The sequence below is a fragment of the Podarcis gaigeae genome (genome assembly GCF_964106915.1).
Source record: "Podarcis gaigeae genome assembly, chromosome: 9".
Lineage (NCBI taxonomy): Eukaryota > Metazoa > Chordata > Lepidosauria > Squamata > Lacertidae > Podarcis > Podarcis gaigeae.
The window spans coordinates 35,421,492-35,445,975 of NC_139685.1; the positions used below are offsets into that span (position 1 = coordinate 35,421,492).

A 24,484-nucleotide genomic window follows, 5' to 3' on the forward strand; every position below is an offset into this window, starting at 1 on the left:
TATACTGCAGGGATATTTGCACCAACAATTAATCTGCCACTTACTTTTTTGAAGAATTCGGAAATCTGGAGAATCTTGTATTTCGGTTCCTTGCCGAGACCAAATGACATGCAAAGGAAGTGCTCCCCTCACTCTGCACTCAAGCACAACAACTTGTCCTTCACTTGCTGTTGAATCTTGTAGCTCCTGTTAAAATTGATAAATGGATTATTCGAACCTCCAACCCCAAATATATATATATATATATATATATATATATATATATATATATATATATTTATTTATTTATTTTAAAAAGCCTTGACCCTGTCAGCAGACAAACTACCTGCAGATAATTACAGCAATGCATATGCTATTTTCCATTCTTACTTTATTTAATGGTGGCACAACAATTAATTTGAGTAAATTCTTATTTTGGAAATCTGAATTACAACCATGCTGGCAGCAGAAATAACTCTCTCTGATCCACAAGACATTTTAAAAATTATTTTGGAGTGTGTGTGTGTATATATATATATATATATAGAGAGAGAGAGAGAGAGAGAGAGAGATATTTTGATATGCTAAGATAGGGATGAACTTATCCTCATGCAGTCACGGAACATGTGCAATCAAAACTGATAAAATGTTGGGCACAACCCATCTGGGAGAAGGTGGAAGCTGTACAAGCACACAGTATTCATTTCAGTAGCATTTGCACAAGAGAATTTTCATGTGAATTTATTCTCAGTTACACTGAAGGTGTGAGCCATATGATGGTTTTTTAATGCCTACAGTGATACTTTGAGAAATGATTAAAAGAGAAGTGAATGAATATATATATATATATATATATCTGCCTCTTTTGTATAGAAAAGAATAGAAAGTAATCATTACAGAAAAAGTGTCTTCGCTAGAAATCCATTACTACCCTACAATAAAGGAACCCATCTTTATTCAGCAGGTTTAACAGGATTGAAATTATCTTTGCACTATTATTTTTTTGCTATTTCATCCCAAAACCATAGAATTAGCATTTCAGTGGAAAAAACAGACCTTTGTAAAAATAGGTGCAGCATTACTAGGTTTTGATCCATCTAATCTGCAGAGGTATGAAGTAGGACTTTGGACCTGGAAAACAGTTAAACCCAGAAATTTGCAAACCATCAGCACCATTAGTAATAGAATTCCTGCACTGATATATCCTTACCTCACTTACACATTTACTAATAAAGTATACCTGCTACGTCAGGATTTTTGTGTGTGTGTGTCTGATTCTGTAAACAGTCCCAGTCCCTTGCCCCCACCATATTGACCACTTATAATAAAGAAAGCAAGTATACTCAGAACCAAATTTTGCAACTACTGCCATTTAACATTGAATTAACTCTGTCACCCAGGCAACTTTAATAAAAAGGCAGTCAATGACATTTCACATACAGAAACTGTGTCTAAGAGAAGCCCAAGGTAGGAAGTATGAGAGTTGTTTTATCTGCAAAGTCCGGTGCAAACATGTCACAGCGTGCTACCAAGAACTTGAGTCAACTTTTGATGTCTCGGAACTGAGACATCTACATACCTGCAGATTAGGCACAGAAATAGGCTGGATGACTGCTGTAGTGATGCCAGCCTTTGGAGCAGAAGATCCTATCGTTAAAGAAACAGAAGTACTTTTCTTCTGGGCCCTAGATAAGTCAAACAGGTAGTAGTCAGTCAATCTTGCCATAAAATGCTTCCCTTGCACATGTTTATTTTGGGTGAAGCACAACCTATTTCTGAGGAACAGTTGAGTTTCTGGTAGGCTGTGACTTGCTGAAGGCCACCCAAAGTCTGCTGTGATCAGGGATTTTAACCAGTCAACAGAAGCACATCCACTTTTCTAGTACAGCAGAAAAGAATTATAAAATGAATCTTTAACCCTAATGTTTTATTACAAAATTGCAAAATGTTCTATTCAGAGAATCTTTGGGGTCTTTTGCCATAGGGAAAAAAATGCAGGTAGTTCAACAGGGATATTTCCAATGCACTCAGAAATCTGCCGTCAATATTTGATGCATTGCATCTTTGTGTATATACACTCGGTTACAAAACCTAAGAAAAGTAAGGGCATGTGTTCACTAAAGGTTTACAAATGATTCATTGCTATGTCTCAATTTCAGATATAACAGAATGGCAGGCATAGCTTTAAAAGGTGATAACTACCTGTGAAAAGTACATGGTAAAAAAAATACAGGCAGCAGTATGAACATGTACTTCACTGCTTCTGCAAAACAATGTACAGGCAGAAAAGGCTTTCTAAATGGAGACTCTGAACCAGAATCTGTATCTGTGCTGCCCCATGTTTAACGTGCAATGCAATATTTTAACAGGACCTGATCATTAATTAACACTGGTTAGTCTTTCCCCCCCATGGAATGACTGCAAGAGGTGAAGCAGAACAACTTTGCAATAATCCTCCCCAAGCGTCCTAGATACAAAAGTGTATAATTAAGTTTTGCTATGTAAACTTACTGTGGCATGGCTCCAGATTTTGATCTGAAAACCTCACTGTCAGAATCAGAAGAGCTGGCACCTACAGGGGATGGAAAAGGGTATGTTCAAGGAAGATGTATGCTGTCATGGAGTCTAGAACACTTCAAAACAAAACAAACAAGTTTTTTTAAAAAACAAAACCGAACTCCCATCACTGTAGCATTTTGCTTAAAATTACTGAATGGTAATGAGCCCCATTCCAGGTGGGCTTAGACCAGGCATAAGCAAACTTGGCCCTCCAGATGTTTTGGGGACTACAACTCCCATGATCCCTAGCTAACAGGACCAGTGGTCAGGGATGATGGGAGTTGTAGTCCCAAAACATTTGGAGGGCCGAGTTTGCCTATGCCTGGGCTAGACTCTTGGAACCAATGGCATCTAAAGCATAATGTTTTCACTTCTTTTCCTGTTTGTGACCTTCAGTTGATGCTCTCTCTTACCTTCAACAAACAGTTCTGCTGATGTAGAATCAGAACCAACAGAATTTGAGGCCAGGCAACAGTAGCGCCCTGTGTCGTCCTCAAAGGCTTCTGCTATAATTAGTGTATGGAGCCCTCCACTTTCACAACAGATCTGAATATCGGGAGAATTTTGCAGTTCTTTGCCCTCGCAGAACCACCTGTGATTAATACACCATAGAAAGGGGAAACACAGAGCAAGGTCAGGGAAGGAGGAGCACTTTTCAATATTTATATTATAAAACTGCTACAATCGTAGATGGTTAAAATGAGAAAAGATTAGTTCACATTGGGAAGGCATTTCCTAAATTTCACCTTGTTACAGCAAACATAGCCCTTTTCCATATGCTGCTATTACAGGCAGATCGAGATGGTACAGAGCATCACCCTCTCTCCTTCACTGCAGCTTTTAAAGCAGAGGTTGGGTGGCCATCTGTCAGGGATTCTTTAGTTGCAAATCCTGAATTGAAGGGGGTTGGACTAGATGCCCCTAGGCAGAGGCACACACCCCGCACCCTCCACCAGCGCCCCTAGGGGATCCTTCCAACTCTACAATTCTATGATTCTGGCATCTAAGCCCCCAGAGTAAAAAACAAAACACCCCACCATATACTCTGTTTTGGAAATGCTACAGGAGGCCCATGGAGCCTGATACAAAAATATGCTTGCTTTGTATAACAGTGGGTTGATCATTTTGACCACACAATAATCGGACATGTGAAGGTGTCCCTGCCAATCAATCATGGATTAAATTAACTGATACATGGCTGTTCTTTTGATCAAATAATGCCTGCCTTCACAAGCAACAGTGGACTAGCTGTGCCAATCAGGTTTTGTTCAACTGATATTGCTTCGGGCACAATCTTTATCTTGTCCCATATCCCACAATACACCGTTCAGGGGCTGGTTGTAGTTGCAAGCCGAATGCACAGTATTAATTTATGAGAAGCAGATTAACAAGTCCTACCTAGGGATTAGTCAAGCACTGGAATACAAGCAATAAACCATTTCCCCCTCAAACAACCCCACTCCTCCCTGAAGGCTAGAAAACTAGGGGCACATTAACTATACTTTTTTAAAAAAGCCATAGCCATAACCATTCCAAAAGATTTATCATGCCACAGGAATCTACAGTTTCAGAGTGCTTCACAGTTATATACCACCCCAACCCAATTCTCTCAGATCCATAGAATAAGAATGCACTTGGATCCAGTTATTTTTATGGATGCTCAACTATGCACACCAGGTTTGGGCGTTAATAATGACCATAATCTCTTCATTTCAAGTGAATACTGATCGCTTTCACACATTACCATTTTTCTGTGCCATGAATACTAATGCATGTGTAGAGGAGAAATACTGAGTGAAGCAATTCTAAGAATTTGGATAGAAACACAGGGACATTCTGTTTTGTTGAGATTTAAAAGGAACAACATCCTTCCAATGTAGCAGCTTTCATGCCCCCAGCCAGTAAGGTATGCAGTCATGTTGACCATTAACATTGTCCAGAACTTCAACTAGTAGTATTAATTCCCCCTCCCCACACTTTTAAAGAGTAACTTGAATCAAGTAGAAAAGAGGTCACAAAGTACTAAATCAGCTGCAAGCCATGGTAGGCAAGCAGTCTTCTGAATGTTTATACTATTCCACAATACAGTACACTTGTATCTCTCTTGCAGATACATAATTGACACAACCGTGTTGTATATTATACCCTCCATGCCCTGAATGTTTTTGAGGTTAACGCTCGCAGGATAGATCACATCACTCTGCAGATACCACTTCTCACACAAGACTTATAACTCATTTTCAGTGGACAGACCCTTCCTTTTCCAAACAAGAAGTAGTCTGGCAGATCGAATTTCACCCAGAGGCAACTATGTACTAACCGCTATGCTTTCTTTTGAAACAAAATGCAAGATTTACCTCTCCCAAATTCTTTGCCTTTTTACAACCATGCTTGGAATATCACACACAGATTTGGTTACCATACCTAAAAAAAAGGATGCTGTTAGAGCCAGAAATGATCGACGGAAATGATCAAGAGACTGGCCCTATGAGGAAAGGTTGCAACTTTTAGTTTTGGTTTTAGTTTTGGGCAGGAGAAAAGCAAGTGAAGGGGGATATGACAAAGGTGTATAAAATTACCCATGTTGTGAAGAAAATGGATTGAGAAAAGGTTTCCTCTCTCTCTGTACCTGAACCCAGGACCATTCAGTGAAGCAGAATGGTAGGACACACATGACAGACAAAAGGAAGCACTTTTCACAAAACACAGAGATACTTTGGATTTCACTACCAGATGTAGCAATTGCCACCAACTTGGATAACTTTAAAAGGAGAGCAGGCAGCAGATCCCCTTTAAAGGATAAAGCTCAGGACTTTCTCAAAAGAACCCTGGGAACTGCCACTTGTTAATGTTGCTGGGAACTGTAACTCTGTGAGGGTGAAACTAGAATTCCCAAGAGTTTTGATTGCACAAAATTGGAAAAGTGAGACCATACCATCAAAAAAAGATTGGCTGATTAAATTGATGGAATATGCTGAGATGGATAAACTGACAGGGCAGATAAGGGATCAAGCGAAACAAAAATTTAGTAAAGATTGGAATATATTTAAACAATATCTGAAAGTCCGCTGCGGAGAACTATTTTTTTTTACTGGTTTAGATTAACTCTTGAATGAGAAACATTAAATAGTAGTGAAAAAGTTGGTTACCAGCAGCCTAGATTTATCACGATATGCATTCAACCAAGAATTATAAAGGACCCAAGTAAGGAGGAGAGGGAAGTTAGAGGTAATTAGAATATCAATGAATCAAATGATTAAGAATATATCTTTGTTTTTCTTTATTATGATTTAGAATTACACGTTCCATCAATAAGAAACCAAAATTGTGGTTTCATGTTAAAAAAGCATTTCTGTTGTTAACAGCAGCAAAAATACTATTGGCCCAAAAATGGAAACAAGAAGAATTATCAACGATGAAAGAATGGAGGATGAAACTAATGGACTATGCGGAACTTGGCAAACTAACGGGAAGGATCTGAAACTGGTGGGACCAGAAGTTTACCGAGGACTGGAGTAAATTTATGGACTATTTGAAAAGTATTTGTGACGACCAGATGACGTTTGTAGGTTTGCAAGAAGTTCTGTGAGGAATAATATTAGAAATATTGCAAAAATGGAGGAGGAGATGTGATATGTTAAGAATGTAAAGGGAATATTAAGCTAGGAAATGCATAAGAAGTGATTAAGATGGAGGATTATCAGAGGTGCTGATGGAAGTCCAATAAGAATGTATTTGTGATAAATTGTGTGGTGTGTTTTATAATTTTGTATGTTAAAAACCAATAAAAATATTTATAAAAAAAGAAAGCATTTCTGTTGTAAAAAAAAACTAATAAAGATGAATGGCAAAAACAAAAACAACTACAATTCCCAGGAGTCTTTGGGGAAAGTTGTGTGCTTCAAGTGTGCATTGTATGCACTTTAAATGTATGGTGGCATCTGCCCTCAGATGGCTACTAGTCACAATCACTATATAACACCTACAGTAGCAGAGAAATTAATGAGAATTCCTGAACAGAAAACCACTGTTGAGTCCATGTCCTGCTTGCAAGGCATCCCACAGGCATCTTGCCGGTCGCCATGAAAACAGAATGATGGACCTGACAGGCTTTGGGTCTGATCAAACTGCCCTTTTAAGTTCTTATATTGTTATGAAGGATAGGAGTTCATTTCATTATGCATTTAGAAGTGAACCTCTCCATTCCTTACCTGCTGGATCAAGTGTGGATCAGAATGTAGACATGTAGGTAAGTCTGAAATATTTACAAACCTTTCTAGTACATGGTTAGTCCCAACCTATATTTGTACAAGATGGTCCAATGGCTTCCTGTTTCTTTTACAGAACTACTGTCGGCTGCTTTTAGGGACACTGTAAGGCAGCCAGGGGCACAGTAAAGGGGAAGATATGGCAGCTTCCCCCAGTATATAAGGGCAGCCATCTTTTTCTTCACATAATTATCCAAGAAGGGTAGCACAACTTAATATTCATAAGTGCTGTGCTTTTAGCAACAGCTTTGTTTAATAGACTGAATGACCCCTTGGACCATTTCATAGGTTCTTGAAAACAAATGAAATCTCTTTACAAAAGTGTGCAGAATTTAAAGCATTTCCCCTTAAAAATCTGAATGGAATTGGGGTTGAACAGGCATGCCAATCAATTCATTTGTATGGGACATGAACCTAACTAATACTGTTTCATCCAACCCGAGTTATTACCAACACTCATTTGTATATGGGTTGAGGGCCTGTATGTAGAGAGGGTCTCCATGGTTAAGTAATTCTGCAATGGCTGGACCTGCTTTTCAGAGTGGACTAAGAATTTACTCTGCCACCACAAAGAATCTGTTCAGGGTGAAATAATAAAAATAAGAATACCAAGGGAGGGGGAATAAAACCCCAAGCAATCACAAAAAAAGCTCCAATCCTGCCCCAATACCAGCCCATACTCAAATCCAGCTCTTAGAAGACTGATGTCTTATAATGGGTGGTGCAATGCACCAGTTTTATTTGCCACACGGTGCTCCTTTCAGATGTTCTACCATGTTGAACAGACATGCACTGGTAGGATGATGCTGTAGCACCAGGTTCCACCCCAAACCTGTACGTGTACACACAAGTGTATGCATGCAGCCTCCATTTTGGATAATGAAAGGAAGACGTGTTGGTTGGGGGTTACAGTCTACTGCCCCCACCTTTGGGTGCTCATTCCACATGATTAGAATGACTGAAAATGGCAAATGCATTGCAGTCCCGTGGTATCCATTGTTGTTTATTAAAAGTACCTTATTAGTTACGCATTTCAAGTTACATCAGCCAAAGGGTGCTTTTTTATATGGCAAAGCTGTCCTTCGCCCAGCTCTGGTCCACAAACATCAAAGAAAATTGCCCACCAACGCATTGTCATATGTTTTTCGTGAATACCGATGGCATGAAATCATCCCACCATCAGGCCAATTCGGATCAGGTTGGCCATGTGCAAGTTCCCAAACAGGAACTTCTGCAAATAGAATGCCATATGACATGTTTGCCTTTCTTCATATGAGGTTAACCAAACATAACATGTGCCTCAGCAAAAAATAACACTGTGAAATAATGTTTATTTTTATTCAAGATGGGTTCCACAATAGGGACGCTGCCTTCTCTAATCAATGCACAATAGGCTTATGCATGCAAAGTGACTCCCACTTATGCTAATGAAAAACTATGTACACAATTCCCCCTTGCAGGAGAAAGAATAAACCCTACATCCCTTAAGGCTAGGAAATGTTGATGATGGAACTAAAACACTGTACCATTCCTTTCTTGTAATTAAAATCCAACCAGCTCCTATTGTGCCCAGAGAGAATATATCACTTCTGCATGGAACTAATAAACTTCCTTTGTTTACTCAGTAGCCTCATTTGGCCTAGTTTTACAAATAGGTTCTGGAAACAAATGTATCCTGTGAGTTCAGCTGCCAGTATTTTTTGTGATCTGTCCGCTTCCCTGCGCTGGAGACTCAAACCACAATTTGTAAACCGTCAAGAGCTTGGATTTTGATGAGATCTTCCCTGCCGAGTTTTTATTTTGATTATACAGAAAACATAGAGAGATGCTGCACTACGTTTTAGGTTATGTTATATGGGTTCATTTAGATAAATACATATGACTTAAATGGGCTGTGGATCAGGTGAGAGACCCTGTTATTGAAGTGACTACTTGCAGGCTACAATGGTTGGAATTTTAAGTAAACCACTCTGGTCTGGGCAATCTCTTGTCCGGAATGAGCAAAGACAAAGGAGAAACTTATTAGACACATGCTAATCGCTTGCAGTGACACAGTTTCCAAGGAGAGCTTCATCACATTGCAGCAGCTAAGCAATCACTGTTAGCCTTTGATATATTAGAAAGATAACCCGAGGAGTTACAAATTCAGAAGTTGTAATGCAAAGAGTCTTTTATAGTTCTTATTTCTCAACCATTGCAGAGGCTAGTTCTTTATTCTGCATTAGATCTTGTTGGGAAGAGAAAAACAATGAACAATTGGTTATGACAAAAGGCAATCATTATGCTGCTAGCTGCAGATCTGGCTCTTCGAGATGATTAATGAAGGTGAGGGGTTCACACCCTTCAATGCAGCTCCTTTCAGTTTGAAGAAAGGGTCTGGCTGCCATCCAGTCCACAATTACACGTGTTTCTATCGCACTGGCATGCACAGATAATTCTGGGCTGGGCTGCAACTTTCATTTGTGGCATTGCAAGATCCCTCCAGAACCAGAATGGTGTACAGCAGCCTTTTTTCTGCAAGAGAAAGCTTATGCTCTGTGCCAGCACTGCAGGATCATCTGCAATGTGTCAGGATACCACTGCAAGCTGAAGCCCTTTCATTTCTTGCCTTGTCAAATACAATCATCCCACACTAAATCAGTGTGTTTCTGGACACACCTCATCTGTCATCCGTCAAGCCAGAAGTTGATGAAGACAGAATGTAAGGAACAAGAGGCAGAGAATATGCAGGTTGCACTAAGCCAAATTGTGGAATGAATGTACAAACTCAGATTGTGAGAACAGATTCTGGGTGCTTGGTTCCTCCCTGGTCCTTCTCCTGCTGCACTGAGCCAAGCCTGCTTTTGAATGTTATTCAAACTTGGGTTCATGGTTTAATTCTGCTGCACAAACCATGAGCTGAAAACCGCAGAACAAACCTTGGTTACGTCATGCAATTATTCTGGAGAGAGGTAAAACCACTAGCTCAGGTTTGAACAACACACAAAGTCAAACCAGGACTTAGCTCTGCACAGAGCAGAATGACCGGGGAAGAAGAAAGCAGCTGCATTCTCTTCTCCAGGAGCCCATAAATTTGAGTTAAGCCATTGTTTGGCTTAGTATGACATGCAAACCAGACCACTGAATCTCATCTTCTGCACCAAATAATAGACGGGAAATTTCTTTGTGTACCTAGAAGCATTTGGTGGAAGCATTACATGAAACCCCTCCCCCCCACCCAACACACAGCCAAGTCACCCCAGAGTGAGTTCTCTCCCTTAGTAGTCTAGGGTAGCCCAATTTTCTGTATTAGCCTGCCAAATGGCAAAGCCAATTTCTTCATCCATCAAGTGCAGACATGTGATTGAGACCAATCATATTCATCAAATGATATGTGAATGATCAAGTGACAGCAGTTTCACACAACCAAGAAAAATGAATGTGTTCGGGATGGGTAGGTGAGGTTTGGTTGTTGGAAACATGGCCTCTCTCTGCATTTCACTCCTTCTTCCCCCAAACTACACAAGAAAGCAATTGTTGCTTGTTCAGTATGCAGGACTCAGGCAGGATGATGCAATTTTCATCCCCATTGTTCCCTCCCTACTCATCACCTTCTCGCTGTTAACCAGATGACTGAATAATCTGGTGAGTGGAGGAGGGTGTGGCACTCCCACACCCTCAGCTGATGTGCACACATGAGCTAAGGAGGAGGCTGTGTGTCCTCCATGTGTTTGAGGCAGGATGGCAATACCCACTCCTGACCCTCAGAAGGTTGGCCATGCATGGATGTGTCCCCTGGAGCAAAAAAAAAAAAAAAAAGAAGCTAGCCCCCCTGGCTGAAAACATGTTCTAGTAATGCACCATAATCACAGTGTACAAGCTAACAACAGTCTACATATCTCTCTTCCTATCATTCTCTCTCCTACCCCACTCCCTCCCTCCCAGGACCTTCATTGCCTGCAGAAGGTCAAACGTTCGACACTTGAAAACACCCCTTGGTAGAGCTAAAATACATACAGCAAGCCATTTGAGTGAATAGATTCGAACATGCAGCCACTTTCATTGTGCCAAGATGTTTCTTGGTGGGGTCATGAAACTTGCCAAAGTTATGTGGGAAACAACCGTAACCACATGGAGCAGTCCCTGCCACCCCACTGATTTCAGCAGCCATCATGCAATCATTTGTTTATCTTAATTGGTTAAGTTGAACCACCACAGAGACCAGGGATATATAGGTAGAATGGACTCCCCCCTCCCCCAGTTAAGATTCCATATACTAAAATTATTTCAATGGCCTAATCCTATGCAGCATAAGGTGTCTCTCAACCCACTGAAATCCAGAAGTCTAGACATACTGAAATCAACATAGGATTGCAGCCTCAGCATCTTAGTTTTAGTTTGGATTGTAAGAACGAGAGTAACTGTACCCATTTAGCAACTGGAGCCGATTGCAACCCAATTATACAAATTTGTCTTTTTCTTCCCCACTTCTGTGCTTGCACTAATCTCCAACAGCAATCCAGCCATAGGAAGGAATATATGAAAAATGCAACCATGATGACACATCTGGGATTCAAAAAGTAAAGGAAACAGCAATAAAGCTGAGCAGCCACTGGCTGGCTAAAAAACTAGGGCCTTAAGAAAAACAGTTCACGGTTTCCTCTAATGCATAATCCTGCTGCAACCTGTGTTTGGTAAAGGTCACCGAGGAATAATGAAGGCTTTCTTTCCACACCCATTTAAAAGATAATTTAAAGCGACAGTTGTACTGAAACCAAGAGACATAGACGAAGGAGAGAATTATACTTCTGACCGTAACAAGATGTGAACAGAAGTAAGTGGTAAATTAAAAGGCAATTTTATCCTTAATGCTTACTATCATTAAGGTGTTTTTTTTTAAAAAGTTGCTGCTGCTTTCCTGTACAGTTTCAGTTTTTCTAGCACTCTGTTCAAGCAATTCCCTTTATGCTTCTCCTTTAATTGGGAAGGTATTTGCATAATTATACCTCTTATGTTGGCTTCACAAGTATCCCACACAGTTCTCCAGCCTCTCTCACTCCTTAACATTTTTTTTTTTTAAACAAAGGGTATGAAATCTCCAGTGAGATTTGTTCCTCCTTTCGCTTTTCATATGCAATGACTAGGTATGTGACCTGTAAGATGTATTCCATTTCTACTTCAATTTTTTTAGCAGGGTTATTCAGAGTCAAAGAACATGTTGCTTCTGGAAAAGTGGAATGAGAAAGGTTAAACTTTGGGGCAAAGGAAACACCACATATCTGACCACTGAAATCTCTTCAAACCACAAAAAATTGAATGCAAAGTGTAATTTGTCACCAACTTGTTGGGTATTTCAGTCATTTGCAGTGTTTAAAGTTCCATTAAAACAGCAGTTATGTCTATTTCTCCTTCAGCAAAATCCTCCAGTGATTCCTTAATTTTTGTCTAGTTGAATGATACACCCCCCACAAAAGGGTGGACTTTGTCCCTTCCAATTCTCCTTTGACTGTGGCTTATCTACTACACTCTAACATTTATACAGTAGAAAAATTTTTCCTCTTGGGATTTGGGGTGTGTGTGTGCCAAGGTTTTTACCACACATAAGCAGTAAGTGTCAATGTAAACGAAGATGAACTTTGCACCTAGATGCATTTTTAAGGATAACCCAACCTTGTTGAATTTCTTTTTTAAAAAGAAGATTAAATCATGTGTCTATGGCTCATATTTATTTTCAACTCTGTGAAACTAAAAGGGGGGGGGGAAGTCTTGTGCACGGTCAGCAGCAGAAACTCCAATAAAACATATCCCCTTTCCTACTTGATGCTTCTACAAAACCCCAGAGATAATGACATATACATTCTTTTGGCATCTGCACTTGGAAATCTTTCAGACATGCACCAAGATCTGAAAAGCAAGGGCTACACATGTAGGCGCACTAGCTACTTCCAACACACACGAACACAGCAGTATTTTTCAGAGCCGTGGTGGTTAAGAGGAGGGCCTGAAGAGGAGGGCCTAATGATCTCACTCCATACAAGGCAGCTTCCTATGTAGGAATACAGATTACAGTTTATTAGGGGCATAGACCAGCAGTTTCAAAATGGCTAAGAATACAATATTTATAACAAGAAGATACAGTGGAACCTTGGTTCTCGAATGACTTAGTTGCAAACAAATCAGCTCCCGAATGCCGAAAACCCGGCAGTGTTCCAGTTTTGAAATGTTTTTCGGAAGCCAAATGTCCAAAGCTGCTTCTGTGGCTTCCGCTTGAGTGAAGGAAGCTCCTGCAGCCAATCGGAAGCCGTGCCTTGGTTTTCGAATGGTTTTGGGAGTCGGAACAGACTTCTGGAACGGATTAAGTCTTCAGGCAGTTTAAGTTCAAGAACCAAGGTTCCACTGTGCAATAGTTATAAGAACTAGCTCCTTTTTTTCAGGAGGCTCAAAAATATTTTGTCATGAGCTAAAAAGCTAAGAAGGGGGCAGCATCTCTGTAGAGGTTCTTGGTTTTATGCTGAGCAGAGTAAATGAGAGCATGGTCAAGCAAGCATTGAGTCAGTATTAAGCCTTAGGTCAAATAAGTTAAGAGTGGGAATGGGCTTGCCCACACATACCTAGAAGCAGTATTCAAGTAGCAACACAGGCGATGAGAACTTGGAAAGAAATACAATATTTTTAATTTATAGGTGTTGTCTGGTTGCCTGTAAAATGGGAATCCTTTGTCTTATCCCTTGGAAATTTGGAACTTCTCATGCCTCAGGGGATTAGTGCCTCAAAAGCCCATGTACTTTGGATGAAAATTACCAAGAGTTACAGGTGCAAACTGCAGGGTGGGTCTCCCACTTAAATCAACAGGGACGAGGACAAGGGGATTCTGACCAAACACAACAAATGCAATTTAAACTAATGAAAAAACTAAACTGAATGGAAAAACAAAACAGATTTTTGGCAAAACCTCTCAAAAGGAAGGAGTATGCACATTGTAACTCCTCACCCTGACTGCACTGCCTCATAGGCACATTTCTAGAGAGAAAAGCCTGAAAATGAAACAGGGAAATTGCTTGTGTGGATGCTGATCACCACCAGGAGGTTTAGATAACATGATTTTAAGACTGCGATCCTTGGGATTAAGACCCATTTAAGTAAATAAGTCTAACCTCTGAGTAGAAGCATATAGGACTGCACTGTAAATAATGCAGTTTTAACAGCCAGTTTGTAGAACAGGAGGAAGCTTCTTTGAGTAATAAAAGAAGTCTGATCTTCTTTGCTGGCTCAAAAAGTGCCTAGTTGCATGATGCTGAAGAAATCCAATTCTCTGCTTAGGGACTTGGACATCACAGACTGACTAGAAAAAGAATTTATTTTCAGTCATCAGCAGACACCCTGTTTATTAACTCTCCACTACAGATTGTAATTTCAAAGGTGCTCAGAAGTATAGGTTTTGAAATTTATTACAATTAATTCACATTGTTGTTATATACTGTATAGGCAAGGAGCCCTGTTGAAGTTGCCATGTGATGTTTTTACTGCTGTTTACAAGTTTGGATGCATGAGATGGAGACTTCCCTGTTCCAAACATCCTAGTCAATCAAGGCTGGGAAGATAAGAAGTCTCCTCCCAGCCCTATGATTTAATTAACAACTGAAGAGGTAGCTTCACAAGCCACAGGAGGTGCGCAAGTATTTAGGCCCTATGATGGTCCCGTGAGAAACTATTCATATTTACTTACAGCTACAAGAAACTGTTGCATGTAAATGCAAGTAGAGCAAGCAGAGCTAGGTAGAGTAGTATTTATGTATATAATCTCCAGACACCTTGTTACTTTTTGACTAAATGTTTTTGTACAACATGCTCCTTGTGCGTGGAATGTCTTCTGCTGAAGACAAAGTGTAGTGGACTTATCTACATTCTTCAAGTGGTTTCAATAATTTCACTTGTGGAGATGTCAGGCATCTGCCTCCTATCTGCTCCTGTTCCCCTTTCCCTCCCTGCAAAAGGGGGGGAGGGGAATTCACTTGCTTTTTGCTTTTGAAAAAAAGGAAGATGGGAATGTAAGATATGAGAAGTGGATCTGCTACTTGATTTCCCCCATCTGCATTAACATTCTCACTTTGTGTTATGTACTAAGCTTGGATCCCAGAACAATAGGCAGGTAGGATCCTAGAATGCAACAACTGATTGGCTTGCAGGAAAAGACCAATCAGGCTCCAGGAGGAAGTTAATCAGCCTATTAGGCTGGTAGGATCCTAGAATGCGACAACTGATTGGCCTGCAGGAGAAGACCAATCAGGCTCCAGGAGGGAAGCAGAATCAGCCAATCAGACGGGACTCATTGTGTAAATAATGTATATAAAGGCCTGAGGTTTGGGGGGAAATTCAATCACTGTTTTACAAGCTGCAAAACGGAGCATGAAATCACTGTAGGACTCCGAGTGTATTTCAATCTGCCTTAGAAACACACTTGGCTATATAATTCAGCAGTCGTTCAGTCTATTAGGTGCAGTGTTTCTAAGTACCACGAGTACGGAAACCCAAGTCAATCTTGTTCTAGGTTAAGAAACTGAACTCACATCTACAGTAGAACTTCTACTTACGACCGCCTCTACTTGGACCCGATCCAAGTCGCGACCACAGCAAACCCAGAAGTAAATACCGGGTTTGCTGCAATTTGCGCACGCACAGAAGCGGCTGCCGCCATCTCCACATGCGTACAATGGTGCTTCTATCAGTGACCCATTTTGTCTAAAAGACGGGCCACCAGAACGGGTTATGGTGGTAAGTAGAGGTTCCACTGTAATTAGAACTTGTGCAATCTTCTTATAAAGTGGCCATCTTGTGCAAGCAAATCCCACAGAGTAACTATACACTGTGTGGAGAAATCCTTTATTTTGCCTGCCCCGAATACTCAGCTTCCTTGAATGGGCCCAGATTCAAGTACGAGAAAGGAAGAAAAGCCTCTCTATTTCCATTGTCTCAACAAAACTCACTTCATATGCCTCTAGCACATCCACGCTTTACACTCACCTTTCTGAACTGAAAAAGCTCCAAACCTTAACCATGTCAGCCTGCTAGTGCCATTAGGCTCAGAAAAGACTGAGGTTTTATATCACATTCCTTCTGGGTATTGTGCTGCCCTTTACGAAAAAAAGCCTTGCAATGTAAGCTTTCCTATTATATTTCTCTCTCGAGAAAGCAAGACTAGGCAGCTTGTTTTCACGCTGACAGTTTGTGGAGAGCTTAAACAGAACCCAAAATCTGTATCGGAGTTCTGTACTTTTGACTGCAGGCCACCCTCCTTTCCACTATTAGGCTCGGCAGAATTAGATTTGATCCTTAATGTATAGAATTACTAATGTTGTTAGCCATAAAGATATTTAGCTCTTTCTTTTTTCCCCTCTTTTTTTTTTTTTTTTTTGGCTCCCCAGCACAGCGAAGCGAACAAAGGTTTGGATGTATGGCAAACAACTTTTCATATTGCTTGATCAGGCAGTAAATTACTGCCAGCTATATTGGGGTTGGGGGTCTACTAATGTAGTGCAATATGGCTACTCCTGTTAATGTTAAAAGGAAATCACGCACATAAGTCTCCCATATATATTTGGGAGGAAAGAAAAACACCATAGTAGCCATATTTCCCACTGGAGTGCAGGGGAAAGATGTCTGTTGATAAGTAAGTACAGGTGGCCAGTTACTGCCAATATACACCTCCCAAAAAACAACAACACCCCTCTCCTGAGAAGGCATATTGAAAATTGGAATTATAGTAAAGTAGGGGATCTGCTAAAGCCACGAATGTTGGAATACACAATGAATATGGCCTGCATAAGCTTTTCCTGTTCCAAATGATATTTAAAGCTGCTGGATGAGCATTTTTGCTTCAGATTAGCCTTGGAAAGCACACATGCATTGTTAGTGTTACGCACCACTGTTTTATTCTTCAATCACAAAAGAATTCCTTTCCCTCTGCTACATCGACTTGATCTTAAAATCTCCCAAGGTGATTTTAAAATAAATAAATGAAGAGGCATATAGGGATATATAAATGTGTGTGTGTGTGTGTGTGTGTGTGTGTGTTGTGAACGGCATAAGATGGGGGTGATAGTGCAATCACAGAGCAATGAAATTCATGCACACCCATTATGCATTGGATTGTTTAATACCATTGTGGAGGGAGCATTAGCAGAAATATGATGGAGGGAATGAAATGCAAAATGTATAGACATCAATTTCTAAGGTTGCTCCTAAGGATCAGATGTACTCTACAGCACCTCGACACTGACACCCTTTAGCAGTATAGACAAGCCCAGTTGAGACATATGAAACTGGCATTTAGAAACTAGCATTCTTAAACATTTCCAAGTACTTTGTTTCATGTGTTTCCCATTATTTATGCCTGTATGTCCCTAGAGGCAGAAAAATCGAATGGAGAGCTCCAATTTACTCACACACATTAGAAAACACACATTTGGCTTTCCAAGCAGTGTTTAATTTGGATTCTGCTTATTATGGCTTCTTTCCAGCTTGCTTATTTAATATATCCCAAATAAAATGCAACATCTTTTTGTTATTGTTTCAATTTAGTCAAACAGGGTTTTTTAAAGAGATGTGACTAAAGTTATTTTGGGTACACTTGATTCCCCTCATTGACCTGGAAGAAATAAAGTTCTCTTATTTCCTTTCTATTCCCTTCCTTTTCAGTATTCTCTATGGTTACTTTGGGTGAACTCCAGAGCTATTTAGAAAAACGGGGGGGCGGGGGACACACCAACAACTGGAAGTTTTAGCCATGGACTGCAACAGGATATGGACTGCCTTCACTATTTGTTAGCATAAAGCATGCTATAAAGTAAGGAGAGCTTAAGGGACTAATTTGGTTCTGGGGGCATTCTTTGAAAAGTGTCTAGAGAGAGACTAAATAAGGAAAGACTTGGCAAATAAATTATGAAAGCCAATGGTGATATCACTTTTCTAGAAGCCAATGTTTTGTATTATTTCATGCACAGTCCATTACCTAATTCATTCTTCTTCGCTTTTATTAGTTTTTAAAACCTAGAAACTCTCTGTAAGCCGCATACAACATTCCAGCAACCTATTTACTATTCTTGTTTTATTCATGTCTGTACCACAAACCCATATAAAAGCACATTTCTGCTGTGAACAAGATCTCAATTAGAACCAAAACATAATAAATTCAAAGCAAAATTAATTAAAGAAACAGAAGTACAGAAAAGGGCAACTAACAAGGTTATAAAAACAGGAAACTCTTTTCGTCAAAAGGCTCGCTGGAACAACCAAGACTTAAGTTGGCACCTAAAACTCATTACAGATGGTGAAAGCTTGATATCATTACGCAGAGAGTTCTATGACCCCAGTGCCATCACACCAGATGCACAATTTCGTGTTGAGGACAGTCGGACATTGCCAAGCACCATCAGATGTGCCTGAGTCGCAGATTGTAAAGACTGCGCAGGAATATCGGGAATATAGTGTCTTTCTTGATTTTGTTTTTAAAAGTACATTGACCCCAAGTTGTTTACGGCTTTGTGATGAGCTGCAAATGATAAAAATAATCACCACCACCAGTGCTTCAAGACATCATCTTGAGTGAGAGAATTTCAAAATTCTTTGGATGTTATGGTATGCTTTAAAGGAGCATCCTGAAGGTCTTAACAGATCAAAAATATTTTAGATTGTAGAAGTGCCTTTAAACAGTGATAGGGAACCTTTGGCCTTCTGGAGGTTGTTGAACTACAACTTCCATCAGCACCTGCCAGGATGGTCAATGTTCTTAGATAAGGGTGCCAGGTGCACTGGGTTACCATAGCAACCCCAGCAAAGTCCAGTGTATGACTTGCTTCGTCCTTCACCCTCCCACTTGTTCAGGAAATATGCCTACTTGTAAAGACGGATAGTCTCTAGGGTATTGCTTTCATTATGCCTGCAATCTTGTCCATGTCTTGGTTGGGTCCTGACCTGTTTGCTGTCAGGGTCTGAATCTGAGACTCAGGGGGAAGAGACTGTGGGTTTTACACAGCAGTGTTAGCTATCATGGTGATAGTGTTAGAAGATCTGTGCACATATATATTTACAGAAGAACTATATACTGTATAGTAGATAGCAGTGTTTAGCTTCGTCTTGTGTCTGGAGACAACGAACACTTTGAACTATGTAGGAGAGGAGCTTTTCCCTTAACCGGAAACTTTGGAAAAAGATGTTCTGCTGGGTGCAGGAAATCTCTGAAGATTCTGCTGGAGTTCCACATACTCTGCTGATAATCACACTGGTTGAGGTATGGTGAACTACCAAATGACTTCCACAAGTCACCAACATGCAGCGGTAGTATTGTCTCCATATTGGACAATAAGTACAAATCTGAATAGATACCCTTCATAAGTTAAGTAGTATTATTACATAGTGGAAAAAAGAAATTTACAAAGTATAGCTGTAGAGATTTTTATCATCATTTAAAATAGAATGTTTGTAGCAGGTCTATATTAGTGGTAACTAATACATGGTATGGGGGCCTCATACAGCCCATTAAGACCTCACTTTTGGCCCACTAGCTGCAAACTTCATGTACTCAAATTGCCACAGAAATCCATTTGGCAGGAGTCCAAGTCTCCTAACCTGCCCCAAAGGAGCCGAGGATCTTTTTCGAGACTGATCTGTGGCTTCCAATGCAGCTATTTCCAGTGCCCCCAAAATAGGCTTTGCCAAATTGCATGATTCTCTTAGGAGTACTGCAGTTAAACAAGGTGTAGAAATTAGATTTTATTACTATTAGATAAATCTCTCTCTCACACAGAGATGCTCACCCTGGTTTGAAAAACAAACACGAAGAAATTAATCAAAATTGGGGCAAAAAGTTCAAGTGAACCATGATTAATGTACATATTTCAAAAGTCACACAGGGTTGTAAGGAATGGAAAATGTGACACAACTGAATACTGGACGCTCAATAGCATTTTATAAGTAATGACTCCCACAGTTTTGTGGTGGCCATTATAATGGCAGGCTAGGGTGGTGGTTATCGTCTAGAAGAAAGATAAGATGGATGTCTTGCATCCTCTATTCTACAATCAACATATTATAGAAGAGTTCTCGGGTAATATGTGGCGACCAGATTATAATGATCCTGCCAAATTTAATTTTGTTTTGACTGGGCAGTTACTTCACTCTTCCACAGCACAGCTAAAAAGAATGACAAACTAAATACACACACATACACAGTGGATAGATAGTGGTATTGAAGTTTGCCTTCTGTCTCTTAGGGCTATCAGGCTTGCCAAAACCAGTTTCTGGACAGATGATGGTAGACTGTCAGCATAATTTCCAATGCAATTTGGAGACTCACCAACAAAAAAGACCCAAGTCTACATGTGAATACAAACGTATGTTTGGGGCTCAGAGAACGCTCACAGCACCACAAGCTCTTGTTAATAACAAACTATGAGATGAGTGTTAATTACTAACTATTAGGTGAGTGAACCAGACTAGTGTATTTTCTCTCTTACTACTACCCTCTGCCTGCCTGCCTGCCTGCCTGCTCAAATTTCCTCTTCCACACCTGACTAGGGAAAGTCAACAAAAGCACCCATGTGTCTTGAGATGATAGCTGCGGTGGGAAGCTTTTGAGGGCTGCTTGTTGGTTATACATCCAGAAAGTGAAGGGCCACCATGAAGGCTAGACAAGTTGGTTCTTGTACCAGTCAATCCTGAAGACTATTTGTGAATAGTAATTCCCTGTAAAACACAGGTTGCCCCTTGGCATTGGTCTGTCTCTTGTATATTGCAGAGATAGGGAACCTTGACCCTCCAGTTGTTAAGAAGACTCCTAATTTCCATCAGCCTCAGCTGGTATGGTCAGCGGCCAAGGATGATAGTGCTGGAGTTCAGAAACATATTGAAGATCACAGGTTCCCCATCCCAGATGTAATGAAAGGGGAAGAGGTCTATGCACTGACTAATCATTGTCATCTGGGAAAATGTACACTCCAGAACCAGAGGGGGATGGTGCTTCAAGCTTCAAATAACTTTGTAAAAGGGTCATTTAAAGGGTTCTGGCAGGGAATAGATGGTCACATTACACTAAGGAGATCTCCTGCCCTTTTGGGTGTTCTCAGCCTCACTACATTGCAACTGCTGGTAGAGGATGGCTGCTTCCTACATTAACTGGAGTGGCATGGGAAGCCAGAAGTCAGATGGGAAGGGCAACAACATAGCTATTTATTTTGTCCGGTATTTGTAGAACACTTTTCATCAAGAAAAAAGGATGGCAAAGTTGCTTCGGAAAGCTCAGTAAAAATAAAACAAAAGTTAAATGTGAAACAATTGAAATAAAAACAATAAACTACCTGATAACACCAAAACACCTACAGAATCAGACAACTTTAATCTTTTAAATTCAGAGGTCAGAGAAGCTAATCAGATATACCATAAGCATGAATGATAAAAAATAATAATTAGGTGGCAAGAGAAGCTCATCAAAGACATAGCTGTCCCATGCCACTAGTGAAAGAGTTCCATAACCAGGGCACCACCACCAAAAGGCCTTCTCTTCCATTATCACACCCTGAGCAACATTCACCAGGGTGGGGGTAACAAGCAGGGCCTCTTCCTCTTATCTCAAAGCCCAGGGATGTTGGTCTTCTCAAGTATGTGCTCCCAGATATTTACATCCCAAGTCATTCAGGGCTTTATCAATCAATATAAATTGGGCCCAGTAACAGATAGACAGTCAGATCCACAAAAAAACAGGCATTATGAGACTATGTATTGACAACAGTGCTGTTCCAGCTCCTGGGAGAATTAGCACAGCATGGAAACAGATCATAGGAGCTAAAACATAAGGGCTAAGGTCACGTCGCCCTCCCCCCCCCATAAAATATTTGAGGGGGCAATGTTGATGGGCATTGCCATTCAAATGGTGTGTGTGACACATCATGTGATTCATTATGTGTGCTTACCTGCCCCCCCCCATATTTTATTCAAGTTGGCATCCCTGGCTATTGTCAACTTCTCCCAAGTATCTTTAAGTTTCCTACACTGACTGGCAGTTTATGGAAAGCAACCACACTTTAGGCACCACCCCCATTTTGATGTAAATGTTTCAGTGCTTAATAGATGTGGCAAAAGAGATCTTTGCATGCTCCTCATATAAGAAGTGCCTTGCCGAGTGCCAGTCACAAAACAGCTGCCATTTTGTGGCGTAACGCTAAATTGGCCACACCACACTGATTACACAAATGAACTACATCTCTCTCATCCGTGCACACACTTCTACATATACATCTCCCCACTTTGCCCTGCCCAAATATTTCTAATCACACACATAGCACATTTCTCAGCACCCCAACACATCCAGAAAAGCTCCACCACAAGCAAAGGAACTGTTGCCATTTCCAGAACCACCACCACCATTCCCAGAAGCTTGTTGGCAATCCCTGACACATACAATGCATGTAATGAACCTCTGGAAGTGTAACATGTAATTTGCTCCAAGGCTTATTTTATTACCTTTTTCCTACACCCTTATTACATTTTATTGCCTACACCTCTTTCCTAACCCATTCTGCTGAATGTGCAGATCTGGTCAAAGTTGTATGGCGGTTTATGAAGCAAGATTTGGACTATGCCGTTTATGCCTATTGTCTAACGTGTCAGCCTTCCAAACATGCGTAGAATTCATTTCTCATGTGGGGCATGGAATGTGTGGGTCTACCATGAAGAATTGGCAGTGTGCCCATCGTACAAAATATCCTCCAATTGGAAAATCTTTTATACGTTGTTGATGTTGTTGCTAATTTATATACTGCCCTTCGTTGGAAGACCACAGGAAATCTTACAACATGAAACACAAATGTAAACCCATAACAAAAATGTCTTGACAATACTATGATTGAAACGGTTATATAAATACAATTATAACAAAACAATAAAAAACAGATACTCATAACAGCAAGGGCATAGAAAGTAAGGAATAAAATCAGCAGCATGGTATCAAAAAATATAAAACAGTGCACAATTACAGAATCTTCTCTCTATCCCAAAGTAACTCTTAATCCTGGGCCTTACAGACAATGACTGACCTTCTCAGCCCTCACCTGTCAATATTCCTTTCCTCTCCCAGTCTCTCACCCTGGGAGATCTTCATCTCCCTGCACCTCACTCAGGGTACTTCCACCATCTATCTGCCACTTTCATGTGGGTGCAGTCCTTGGTCCCCAATGGCATCCGAAAAAGATGAACAGCAAAGCGGTAATTTCCCCTTCAGGATATTGGCCTATCACTGGGCAGCCCATTGCCTACAGCATACCTGGCATCTCTCCCCACCCTGAGAAATATCCTGAGGGTGGGTTGAGTCCAGTTTGCCTGTTTCTATGCAGCAGCAGCCAAGTAACAATTCCACATGTACCAAATTGCTCCCTTTCCTTAATATGCAGATTGTCAGCTATCGTCCCCATCAGAATCCATGGAGACTTCTATAATAGAACCTCAAGGGTGGGGTTTGCTGATGAAAGTACAGGTGTTCCTTGTAGAAGGGGAATCACAGGGCCCACAGGGATTGCTTGGCTGATTGCCACAATCAAGAACCCTTCAGCTTGTGCCTCTAGGCTGTGGTTGCCAGCTAAGTACCTGAGGGGTGGGAGGAGCAAACACAAGGTTAAGATACAGGCTGAAGTCTTCCAGGTGTTTCCTTCCCATTCCAGTCCTGCCCTCAACCAAGCAGCCTCAGGTGGTGGCTCCCAGCTAAATAGCTGAGGGTGGGAAAACTTTACCCAAGCCTTCTGACATGATTCAACTCTCTCTCTCCAAGCAATAAAAGAAAGAAAGAACAGTTCAAACAACCTAGCCAAACATTTGCAGACATGTGGTCTCAATAAGGCAGAAAATTAACACAAAAAATAGTATTTTGTTAAAATGTATATTGCACATTCCCTTTATAAAATCCTATTTAACCAGCTCTGAATTGCTCTGACCACAAAAGTCATTGGTGGCTAACTTTTTCAAGTGCTAGAATATGCTGGAGCAGGCAGATTTGCGCTGGAATTGACTTTTGGGACATTTCCCACTTCCCCAGGGTAAAAAGTCAGAGCGGAATCCAAAGCCTTGAAGGCAGAAAGTGACATCATGGTTCAGTCGGCCTGGGAGGAAACCATCTGAACTGCTATAGCGTCGCTGCAAGGTACCACAAACCACAGCTGCTGGATAATACCAGACAGAACAGTGTGGGATTTTAAAAAAAACAAATCAAACTGTAAAGCATATAGATATACCACCACAATCAGCTGGAAGATACATTGGTTAATTACAGCATTCTAAGATGGCCTTGTATTCCTAAACCCAACTATATTTGGAGCAGCCAATCAGTACAGACTAGAGCAGGCATCCCCAACCTTCAGCCCTCCCGATGTTTTGGACTACAATTCCCACCATCCCTGACCACTGGTCCTGTTAGCTAGGGATCATGGGAGTTGTAGGCCAAAACATCTGGAGTCCCACAGGTTGGGGGTGCCTGGACTAGAGCGTTGACCTTGCTATATTTACTGCTAACACATTGTTGTGTGCTTCCATAAAAATGTAACCAACACATCAATAAGTAAAACTCCTTAAGTAATTTTACCCTAGTGATCCTGCCAATGTTTTTCTTCTTTTATGGTACCAAGCTACCTACGTCCCCTTAAAAACAGAAGGAGCTTGTC

At 40.7% G+C, this 24,484-nt stretch overlaps 1 protein-coding gene across 13 annotated transcripts in view; it reads right to left on the reverse strand.

The window, feature by feature from the left end:
• The window catches only part of PALLD (palladin, cytoskeletal associated protein), a 216,413-nt gene that overhangs the window by 125,225 nt on the left and 66,704 nt on the right, over positions 1 to 24,484 (reverse strand). For 8 of the 13 annotated variants that reach the window (XM_083755336.1, XM_083755345.1, XM_083755346.1 and 5 more), the window contains 5 exons: positions 2,952 to 3,130; positions 2,491 to 2,551; positions 1,559 to 1,664; positions 1,036 to 1,110; positions 45 to 186 (listed from right to left, as the gene is read on the reverse strand). In XM_083755336.1, the coding sequence (XP_083611462.1) occupies positions 45 to 186; positions 1,036 to 1,110; positions 1,559 to 1,664; positions 2,491 to 2,551; positions 2,952 to 3,130 (563 nt within the window). Of the gene's footprint in view, positions 1 to 22; positions 187 to 1,035; positions 1,111 to 1,558; positions 1,665 to 2,490; positions 2,552 to 2,951; positions 3,131 to 24,484 lie in introns of all 13 variants that reach the window. The other 5 variants (XM_083755352.1, XM_083755339.1, XM_083755337.1 and 2 more) reach the window with 1 other exon arrangement.